Source organism: Sinocyclocheilus grahami, unplaced genomic scaffold (assembly GCF_001515645.1).
Source record: "Sinocyclocheilus grahami isolate Dianchi unplaced genomic scaffold, SAMN03320097.WGS_v1.1 scaffold456.1, whole genome shotgun sequence".
In the NCBI taxonomy this organism is placed as follows: Eukaryota; Metazoa; Chordata; class Actinopteri; order Cypriniformes; family Cyprinidae; genus Sinocyclocheilus; species Sinocyclocheilus grahami.
In genome coordinates, this window is record NW_015505635.1 from 1,026,461 (window position 1) to 1,038,533 (window position 12,073).

The following is a 12,073-nucleotide window of genomic DNA, read 5'->3' on the forward strand; positions in this document are numbered from 1 at the left end:
ATATATATATATATATATATAGATATATATTATAATTTAATGGACTAGTGAAAGCGTATATGTGATAGTAGAGGACTAACCGGTCAAAAGATGTCGACTTCCAGACAAAGTCCACCTGGAAGTTATGCGGCACCTCCACAGGTGCACCAGCACTGCTGCGTAGCTCGATGGCGATTTCATCTCCATAATCTGAGAGTATCTCGGTTAAGGAATCAACCATACAATATAGCGCCCTGTAAGACACTTACATACTCGTACATCAAAACAGCACAGTAAGAACGCGCTACTGACTTTCTGCTGATATAAAGAGTGCCTACAAAACTCATGGTCACGATGCAAGTGTGTTGTCTGAGTTTTGCTTTGCAGAGGTTGCAATTATGTTGCTATGTAGTTGCTAGTGTGTTCTGGGTGGGTGGTTGCTTGTCAAGCCATCCTAAGTATAAGCAATGCATTCCTATGCACATTATCAAGAGAAAATAATAGCTGTCATTGTGTGACAACAGCGAGCTTGATCTTTGCTGAAAGGATACTGTCCGGGACTTTGATGACGTGTCCAATCCCTTTCCACAGTGGAGCCATGTCTCCCTTATACCGCAGACAGATCTCGTCTCCTTGCATCAGTCGCATGTCTGTTAAACATCACCCACACAGAGAAAACATAGTCAGAGAGACCACATTTTGCGGATTTATGCTCTAATAACAATAATAGAGCTATATATCCATCACATACACAATTACAGCACCACAAACACACATGCACACACACACACACGCGCGCGCGCACACTCATGTCCGTGCACACATCGATGAGGGATGCATGGGACACGGTGTTAGGGATGGGATGGATATGAACCACTGGTAGACACAGAAGATGCTGAAAGTAAATATTACCACCTGAATCCGTCTTGGGCAGAGTGAAATAAGCTATCCGCTTTTTATTCAGTCCCAAATCCCACCTCACTGTTATATTGTCTTGAGTCTGAATTAAAAAGACAGGACATAAGCAAGCAGAATAAATATAAAATGTTTTAACATTCGCAGTCTCTGACACATTAAATCTGATTCTGTATTTGGACTTTGCACTTATAAACAACCTTTCTAAGAGAAAATAAACTCATGTAATAGGAAAGATCAATCAAAAACACATCTGAATATGCATCTAACTAGATTAATTAAATAGAATTTAAAATTAAAATAAAGAAATGGGGCTGAACAATTAATTGAAATAAAACAGGAATCACAATATAATTTTAAAATATACCTTTAGATACATAGACATGAAATTTCATCTCATAGGAAAATTATATCACATTTCAAATGGCAATCACAACATGATAAAATCACTTTTTGCTTGCAAAAATGTGCAACAGTCATGTTCAGAAATTAAAATCCCATCCATTCTGTACTAGCTATAAGTCAGTGTGATTTTAGCTTCATTTTTATGAAATCCTATTTAAATGTCAAATTCCTGGTCAAGAACAACACTACCCATGATCCTTAACAAAAATCCTCCAATCACAACCATGGCTGTTACCTTAGCCTAACAGTGACAAATCAATCCCATGAAGCACTGTGAATAATTGAATCAGTTTATATTTATACCTTTGAAAGTACTTGAATAGTTTGTAATAAACCTCCAATACATCATATCTTATACTTGGAGATAGTTTATATTGCAGTACTATTGTGGATTTCACAGTAGCTCATATCCTCATAACAGACGTTACGCCAGATGCATTTGATTGTAGTTGGTTTGAATCAAATGTTGTAATGCAGAGATTTATTTCAGAGCTGGTTGGTCTGGTTCAGGGCTGAACTATTTATTGATTTTTTTTTACCAATGAAGAAAATTAATGGGAAAAGGTTGAAACTGGACAATTTAACGGCTCCCGTTGCACTCTATAGTTCAAGCAGAAAGTTAACCAAAAAATAATAATAATTACTAACGCAATCATCATCATATCAGTACTATTGCATCTTCACTAGTTTAACCACAGGAATAACTGAAGAGCAGAAAGGTTTTCATACTTGGGACTCTTTGAGTTTCTTGTCATAATCAGCCTCTAGTTTGACCAGCGGCCCAAATATGTTCTGGTACTGATAGGCATCTTCGTATCGCAGCAGAACGTGCTGAGGTTCCTCATCCACTCCAGGTTTCTCCAAATCTTCCAGGGTCGCTGTTGGGTTTTCCTGCAAACATGACAAAACGTACAGTCATGCAACAACAGGATGCTCAAAACTGCGTTGGTATTCATAAGAAAGCAGTAGGGATGCACGATATTGGATTTTTGCCCATATTTTTCAACTCATTTTGCCCGATACCGATATATTTCCTTTTGTTTGGAACAACACCAAGTCTCTCCTGTGCAAAGTATAAGCAAAGTATTTTTAATTTTGGTTACTTTTTAACAAGAAATTATTTTTTAGAATTAAATAAACAACAACGAAGATTTTTTGGCAGTACATTGAAGCTTTGAAAATAACTATAGCCTAAATAAACTATATATCAATCGCTGCATTTTCCCCCCCAGAAAGATGCAGTGTTAACCCTAACATTTTATTTTAAGATTTAACATTTGTAAAAAGAGTTGTAAAAATTCAGAAAATCTTTTAGAGCTTATGATTTGTTTAAAAAATTCAACATATTACACATTAATGAATAAAACAGTAAATATAAAATTAATTTACAAATGTCATGTTTGATTTTTTTTTTCATGTAAGCTATAGATTCTGACCTTCAGTGGTGTGAAGTAACTAATTACAAATACTCACGTTACTGTAATTAAGTAGTTTTTATCAGTAATTGTACTTTTTTTGAGTAGTTTAAAAATGGTGTACTTTTACTTTTACTTGAGTACATTTTAAGTGATGTATCGGTACTTTTACTGCGCTATTTTCCTCCGTTTGTGGTCGTTAAATGCTTATTCTAATTTTATTTTTTATCCATCAACGTGATTGGATAGAGAGTAATAGGTCTCGTGACTTTCGTCAAATCAAATTGTGCATAGAAAACTTTAACCGCCAACTGTTTATCATGGCTGCTGGAAGTGCATTTTTCAAGCATCAATTCTGTCGCATCTTCCTCTAACTTAATATGTTAAGGTAAATTTCGGATTTCTGCTTACTAAATGATTTGTATATATGCTTGCCTATCTACACGGCCTGAAATTTGAGTGGTTGCGTGTATAGCATACAGTGTTAACTCCCGCAAGTGCCACGTTCGGTAAATTCCCACTCACTTATGAGACGCGCGATCAGTCACTTGGATAAGTCGTTGTTGCTTGTTGAACTTGTTGACTTTTGATGAGTTTGAGCACATGATGCGCGCTGTGAAGTGTGTTGGAAACACAAATTGAGGACTAAATCTGCACCTTATTGATGATCCGTGGCGTTAATATACTGAATATGTGCCAGCGCGTGATGTAATAAAACTGCAGCTCGTTAATAAACTTTTTTTCTTTAAATCCATTTTATACAATCCGCCTTCATTTAGCAAGTGGTTTGACACAAGAGAGTTCTTTTTAGCGATTTTAAATGCTATTTAAAAAAAACGAACTCCAGTATACTTTAAGTAAAATGTTGTTTGTACACTGTAGAAAAACATGGATTATCACGTCTACCTTAAATTTATTTTGAGAGAAGTATTATTTTTATAGATTGGCCATTATTTAGTGCTATGATCCAAGTGCAGTCCAATAATATTGTGCATCCCTAGAAAGCAGTACATCACAGTACCTTCCAGAGCTCCTCGAGTTTATTGATCTGCTGTGCTGTGATCTGACGGGCCCTCAGCTGCTCCTGTTCAGACGGGATCTTCACCAGCCAGGACAGGAAGCAGCGGTCCTGGATGAGGGGCTGCCACTGAGAGCTGTCCCAATTAATGTCCTTCAGACTGCTCTGACTGGCACACGGCTGCCTAAACACACAAACAAACACACACACACACACCCCCACGAGACAGAGGCAGTGCACATGCTTGATAAGCAATGGTTGACAGCTTCTGATAAAACCAGCAACAGATAAAATTATGCCAAAATTATGTTATGGTTTCACAGCTTCAAGTGGTGTGATCAAATTTTCACTAAACATTTCAAATAAAATAGTAAAACATTTTTTTTTAAATGATCCAGTCTCCTGGAAAAATGGAGGAAATGGGTTGAATTTGTATCAAAAAGATGGACTGATTTTGTTGCTACACATAATTTAAGAGGAGATTAATATATAGAATAATGACTTTAATGAAAGTCGTTTCAGTTTATTTTGAATGGAATTTAATCAGGTCACACATTCTCTCCCTGGATGTACAGAGTTACTATTTCTACCTTTATTTTATTTAATATATACATTTGATATACTATTTAATGTCATATTTAATATTTTATTATGATTATTATTAATTTGTGTATATATTTTTGTTTACCTTTATTTGTAAAAGAAAAAAAAACAAGGCAATTGTTCTTGTGTTCATATCGCAAAAGGTACTTTATGATTGCATTGAGTTAGTACTATATGTAAATTGAAATATGGTATATGTTTGTACACCTAGACTGCTCAAATTAAATATAAAATCAAATTAATTCAGTCAACATGAGAGGTAAACTCCAGAAGAAGAAAAAAATCATGTTTGTATGCATTGATTTAATTTATGCATTTATTAATACAAACTATTTATTACAATGATTTAAGAATATTTAATATATTTTAGGGAAATAAAATATTTATAAAAATTACATAAAACATTTACGCATTTATCTATAAATATGCAATCATAAACACATTAAAAGCAATTATGCTAGCACACGAGGTACATAAAATACAGACCTGGTTTCTTACACTTCACACATCATGTAAAAATGAAAATACATGGGACTTTCCCATTTCACATTTTGAGTAAGCATGGACCATCACAGATGCAAAAAGAGTCTAAAAGCTCAATATTAACAGTTTGAAAGCCTTAAATCAATCTTGTAAATACAGATTGTGTCATACTCAAACAATAAAGAGGAAATCCAGCAGGTAGAAAATATTAAATTTTTTTTGTTATTACTAAAACCAAAGACTAAATCTCCCTTTATTTACTGATGCCTAAAAGACATCAAATTAGATTTGGGTCAACCTAATCAAAATAAACTTTTCCCAGAATGACTGAATTTGAGTTTGTGAGTCAGAATGAAATGCTTAGCAAATGTTTCACCTGCACAGAAGCACCACAACAGAGTCGGCTTTAGCCGGGATGAAGCCGAGCAGGAAGACATTACGGCAGCCGCAGTTATAGCACTCCAGAACCGTCTCACCCAGCGGTCCGTCCTTATGCAGCGTCACCTCCTTACATTTGGCCCTCACCAAGTGGTTCACAATATGACTGAGAAAACAAATGTGACAAGAATAATCATTTTAAGTTTTAACAATGCTTTGGTTAACAAAATTAATGGACTGGTGGACTCACCTGCCAGAGGTGTTACCGCGGCCGTTGCAGAACCATTAAATCCATTTTATACAATCCGCCTTCATTTAGCAAGTGGTTTGACACAAGAGAGTTCTTTTTAGCGATTTTAAATGCTATTTAAAAAAAACGAACTCCAGTATACTTTAAGTAAAATGTTGTTTGTACACTGTAGAAAAACATGGATTATCACGTCTACCTTAAATTTATTTTGAGAGAAGTATTATTTTTATAGATTGGCCATTATGAACGCAATATAATGTCGGTTTCATTCATACTGGATACTAGAGGGCGCCCCTGCGCAGAAAGTCCACATTTGCATCACCGAAGAACTAGAGCTCACGACTCCAGGAAATACCATACATGTGTTTCCTCATCTCAGCGCACGACTCACAGACACACAAACAGACAGTTTGGAGAGAAATTAAAAAAAACACGGAAAACGCTCTGATTGGTTGAACTCTTCATCTTTTTCTGCTTGTTTACTGCGTGTGGACAGGTCACCGGGTTTTTGCGTAGAGTGACAAATCGTACCAGCATACTTTAAGGTCAAAATGCGTACCCGCTACGCAAAATGCGGCAAGACATATCGGCATAATTTTTCATATCGGGCCGATGCCGATATTTAAATTTAAAGCCATCATCGGCCGACTCCGATATCAGTCCAATAATATTGTGCATCCCTAGAAAGCAGTACATCACAGTACCTTCCAGAGCTCCTCGAGTTTATTGATCTGCTGTGCTGTGATCTGACGGGCCCTCAGCTGCTCCTGTTCAGACGGGATCTTCACCAGCCAGGACAGGAAGCAGCGGTCCTGGATGAGGGGCTGCCACTGAGAGCTGTCCCAATTAATGTCCTTCAGACTGCTCTGACTGGCACACGGCTGCCTAAACACACAAACAAACACACACACACACACACACCCCCACGAGACAGAGGCAGTGCACATGCTTGATAAGCAATGGTTGACAGCTTCTGATAAAACCAGCAACAGATAAAATTATGCCAAAATTATGTTATGGTTTCACAGCTTCAAGTGGTGTGATCAAATTTTCACTAAACATTTCAAATAAAATAGTAAAACATTTTTTTTTAAATGATCCAGTCTCCTGGAAAAATGGAGGAAATGGGTTGAATTTGTATCAACCCCCACGAGACAGAGGCAGTGCACATGCTTGATAAGCAATGGTTGACAGCTTCTGATAAAACCAGCAACAGATAAAATTATGCCAAAATTATGTTATGGTTTCACAGCTTCAAGTGGTGTGATTAAATTTTCACTAAACATTTCAAATAAAATAGTAAAAAAAAAATTTTTTAATTATCCAGTCTCCTGGAAAAATGGAGGAAATGGGTTGAATTTGTATCAAAAAGATGGACTGATTTTGTTGCTACACATAATTTAAGAGGAGATTAATATATAGAATAATGACTTTAATGAAAGTCGTTTCAGTTTATTTTGAATGGAATTTAATCAGGTCACACATTCTCTCCCTGGATGTATAGAGTTACTATTTCTACCTTTATTTTATTTAATATATACATTTGATATACTATTTAATGTCATATTTAATATTTTATTATGATTATTATTAATTTGTGTATATATTTTTGTTTACCTTTATTTGTAAAAGAAAAAAAACAAGGCAATTGTTCTTGTGTTCATATCGCAAAAGGTACTTTATGATTGCATTGAGTTAGTACTATATGTAAATTGAAATATGGTATATGTTTGTACACCTAGACTGCTCAAATTAAATATAAAATAAAATTAATTCAGTCAACATGAGAGGTAAACTCCAGAAGAAGAAAAACAAGGCAATTGTTCTTGTGTTCATATCGCAAAAGGTACTTTATGATTGCATTGAGTTAGTACTATATGTAAATTGAAATATGGTATATGTTTGTACACCTAGACTGCTCAAATTAAATATAAAATCAAATTAATTCAGTCAACATGAGAGGTAAACTCCAGAAGAAGAAAAAAATCATGTTTGTATGCATTGATTTAATTTATGCATTTATTAATACAAACTATTTATTACAATGATTTAAGAATATTTAATATATTTTAGGGAAATAAAATATTTATAAAAATTACATAAAACATTTACGCATTTATCTATAAATATGCAATCATAAACACATTAAAAGCAATTATGCTAGCACACGAGGTACATAAAATACAGACCTGGTTTCTTACACTTCACACATCATGTAAAAATGAAAATACATGGGACTTTCCCATTTCACATTTTGAGTAAGCATGGACCATCACAGATGCAAAAAGAGTCTAAAAGCTCAATATTAACAGTTTGAAAGCCTTAAATCAATCTTGTAAATACAGATTGTGTCATACTCAAACAATAAAGAGGAAATCCAGCAGGTAGAAAATATTAAATTTTTTTTGTTATTACTAAAACCAAAGACTAAATCTCCCTTTATTTACTGATGCCTAAAAGACATCAAATTAGATTTGGGTCAACCTAATCAAAATAAACTTTTCCCAGAATGACTGAATTTGAGTTTGTGAGTCAGAATGAAATGCTTAGCAAATGTTTCACCTGCACAGAAGCACCACAACAGAGTCGGCTTTAGCCGGGATGAAGCCGAGCAGGAAGACATTACGGCAGCCGCAGTTATAGCACTCCAGAACCGTCTCACCCAGCGGTCCGTCCTTATGCAGCGTCACCTCCTTACATTTGGCCCTCACCAAGTGGTTCACAATATGACTGAGAAAACAAATGTGACAAGAATAATCATTTTAAGTTTTAACAATGCTTTGGTTAACAAAATTAATGGACTGGTGGACTCACCTGCCAGAGGTGTTACCGCGGCCGTTGCAGAACCATTTCTTGCTGGTGTTGCAATAGACCACACATGCTGGATCATGGATGCCACAGTAGCTGCAAACATACGAAACAAAAACCAGCCCACAAAATGATAATACTTACACACAATACCAATCAAAATTTGGAGTCAGTATGATTTATTAATGTTTCCTAGTCTTTTCTGCTAATCAAGGATGCATTTATTTGAATACAAATACAGTAAATGCAGTAATATAGTGAAATATTATTACAATATCAAATAACTGCTTTCAATTTAAATACATTTTAAAATGTAATTTATTCCTGTGATGCGCAGCTGTATTTTCAGCATCATTCCTCCAGTCTTCAGTGTCACATGATCTTCAGAAATCAGTATAATATGCTGATTTGCTGCTCGAGAAACATTTCTGATTATTATCAATGTTGAAAACAGTTATTTTAGCATGATACATAATTTTTTAGGAATCTTTGATGAACAGAAAGTTCAAAATATTTGATTATAATCAGATACATTCAAATGTAATATTTGAAATCCAAATATATATACAAATATTTGAAATAGGAATCTTTTGTAACATTATAAAAGTATGTACCGTCACTTTTGATCAATTGAATGCATCCTCACGGAATAAAAATATTAATTTCTTTAAAATAAAAATCTTACATGCACTACCCGTCAAAAAATATTCTGACAGGTAGTGTATGCACATTCAAATTATGAATATTTAAAAAATAAAATAAAAACTGGGAAAGTTTGGTGAAAATAATGACAATGTCAAATCTGAAAATATAAACTTCCCTTTACACAATCATATAAATTAAAACCTAAAATCTTAATAATAAAGAACTACTTCAAAAACAAAAGACCTACAGCATAATGTACAATCAGAGGGGTCATGCACCATCTTTTACATAAATAAGTAGCCTCAAGTAGTGTCATTACACACAAAATACTGCGAGTGACCAACCAGAGGTAAGCATTTCAGAGAATCGTGCATTATTTTATTTCTCTCACAGCTACAGACACATGATTACAGCGTGAGAGATCAGGGCAGGTGTGTCATCCGTACCTGCAGGCGTGCACCGGCAGATCTTTAGTGTAGTAAGTATCTTCCTCATCCTCCTCAAAGTTCAGCTCGGCCAGAAGCTGGCTGGTCTTCACCACTGCATCTTCTCCATTGGGCAGAACACCATCAGGCCCATTCACCTAAACACAAAACATTTCACCTCAACACCACCAAATCTCAAACTGCACAAGCGTGAAAACTGGAGATTGAATCCAGTGCACATTTAACCCTCAAAACACACACATCTGCAGCTTACACCAACAGAAACGCAGTTAAATCAAGTACAAATGCACACCTGATTTACTAAAACAACCCGACTTACTCAGCAGCATACTTAACAAAAGTCTGAAAACACACCTTTTTATTAAAGCAAACGTAACAACAATTTAATAAAATAAATTGTATTTAAACACACCTGCAAGTTATATTTACCACACAAACAAACCCCCTCTAATCAAATACGCTCTTAAAAACAGGTGTCGTTCAATAAAGTCCTTCTGAAACACATAAATGTGAGATAAACCTAACAATATAACACGTGTTAAAAAAAACAAATCGGATGCATGTTATTATAACACCAAAATAGTTAATAAAAATCTCACACACCACTGCATCACATCATTATAACATCAACAGAGTAAACAAAAACACACCTGTCAGCTGCAGCTAACACAAGCTACCTGTAACAAAACCACATCTCTGAGAATAAGATGTTATAACAAGCTGTTTAATATTATAAGACAATGAGTTTATTATTAACACCAACGTAGTGCACAAAAGTCCCTCTGAAAGTACACAAATACACCTGAGATCTGCAGCTAACCAACCAAAACAAGCTATTTGTCGTAACACATCCATCATCAATCACAACCTTAGAGCTAGTGTATTTATTAGCACGTTAAAATTTAACAAGACACTAATGTAGTGCACAAAAGTCCCTCTGAAAGTACACAAATACACCTGAGAGCTGCAGCTAACCAACCAAAACAAGCTATTTGACGTAACGTATTTCAGCATCGATAGCAACTTAAGAGCTATTATATGTAGTTTCATTTATTAGCTAATTAAATTCGTATTTGTACACTATTGTAGTTCAGAAAAGTCCCTCTGACAACTCTCTCTCTCTTCTGGCGGCCTGCTCTGTCGTTGCTAACGCTACCGCGCGGCTAGCGCCTGCTAAGCTCGCCATATTTGGACTCAAACGCGTTGAGGGCTGCCTGACAGAAAGGCTCGATTGTGTGTTTATACCTGGTTGTCGAGCTGGCTCTGGGTCTGGCCCTGAGTTTGGGTCTGGCTGGGGAGCGTGAAGTCGGTGAACTCGAACTCGGAGCCCTGCGTGTCGGCCCCGAGCAGCTCCGCTTCCTCCGTGTCCAGGAAGGTGAGCGTCTGCGAGCTCGGCCCGTACGCCTCCACACTCATCTTCTTCTGGCTTTGCTGGCCGCCTTTTCGCAGAAAACACCGAATAATCCCTCAGCGGTGCGGGGGAACGAGCGGCCTCGGGCGACGTTTGTTTTGGTTCGAAGGGAAGCGAAGGAAACGGCGCGAGACGGGCTCGTGCAGAAATGAAAGCAAACGATTCCGGAGAAGACTCGACTCCCACTCGAGCGCGGTGACGTCACGGGCGAGCGCAACTGACGTGGAGCGCACAGAGGCGATGACGTCTACACACGTTCGCTGTTTTGTTTTGTTTGTTGTCAGGAAAACACAGACCATTGTAGAGCTTCTATTAACGGCACATTGTTTAAAGATAGAGGTCTAGCTCTTCTGAAATATTGTAGGAATGTTATGAAAAACATTTGGCCCAAATAAGCCGACTTTGGTTTTGCAAAAGTCCAAATAAAAACTCTTGCTGCGTGCCTACTTGTACTACGCCCTTACTATTTTGGTGAAGAAAAAGTACACACTTGTGTGTGTAAGAGTAGGCAAGCTTTGGGACACACTATCAGGTCACACAACTGCCTCTTTAAAGGGGTCATATGATGTGATTTCAATTGTTCCTTTCTCTTTTGAGTGTTACAAGCTGCATAAAGAAGATCTGTAAAGTTGCAAAGACTAAAGTCTCAAATCCAAAGAGATATTCTTTATAAAAGTTAAGAGTCAGCCACGCCTACCTAAAACGCCTCATTCTAACACGCCCCCACATGTCTACCTCACTATGTGGGAAGATTTGCACATCGGTGTAACTTTTATTCTCGCTGTAGTGTTGTTGCTGCCGCCATGTCGTGAAGGCACTGTGTTTCGTTGTGGTCACTCTGTCGCATAGATACACGCATCCTGTCACTGTAAACTGGCCTGTCAATCATCCTCCACTTCATTTCATTTAACTTCCTACCATATTGGAGAGAAAAGAAGTAGCACATTGATCTGCGAGCCGCGGGTCATATTGTATGCATAATGATGCATTTAAAAGTTAATTTTGCTGTTGCAGATGAAATATAACACAGATAGCATTAAATAAATATTTTTTTACCAGGTTAAATGTTGAATATTAGTAACTGAAACCCCTTTTTCTAAGCCTCTCTACCTAAACGCCGGTCGTGCACATCCACCATGTTTGTAGTTTTTAACACGTTTTATTCGTGTTTGTAGTTCTGGACAGAATCCTTCAACAAAGTGCAATGGATTGTGGGCAATATTAGCCATTAGAGTGTGCATGGATCCACACTTCAAAAATTGACCTGAAATAGTAGACCATCTACTTTGGCATGCTCTTTTCAACATACTATGCTTT

The 12,073-nt window shown here is 36.5% G+C and overlaps 1 protein-coding gene across 1 annotated transcript in view; it reads right to left on the reverse strand.

The window, feature by feature from the left end:
* LOC107552677 (regulator of nonsense transcripts 1-like) overlaps positions 1–10,960 on the reverse strand; it is a 27,063-nt gene extending 16,103 nt beyond the window's left edge. The window contains exons 1-9 of the mRNA XM_016234619.1: positions 10,591–10,960; positions 9,346–9,482; positions 8,261–8,350; positions 8,009–8,176; positions 6,151–6,331; positions 2,029–2,190; positions 895–979; positions 531–629; positions 81–189 (exon numbers count right to left, since the gene is read on the reverse strand). Of these exons, the coding sequence (XP_016090105.1) occupies positions 81–189; positions 531–629; positions 895–979; positions 2,029–2,190; positions 6,151–6,331; positions 8,009–8,176; positions 8,261–8,350; positions 9,346–9,482; positions 10,591–10,761 (1,202 nt within the window). The 5' untranslated portion in view covers positions 10,762–10,960. The remainder of the gene's footprint in view (positions 1–80; positions 190–530; positions 630–894; positions 980–2,028; positions 2,191–6,150; positions 6,332–8,008; positions 8,177–8,260; positions 8,351–9,345; positions 9,483–10,590) is intronic.
* Between the last annotated feature and the right edge of the window lie 1,113 nt (positions 10,961–12,073).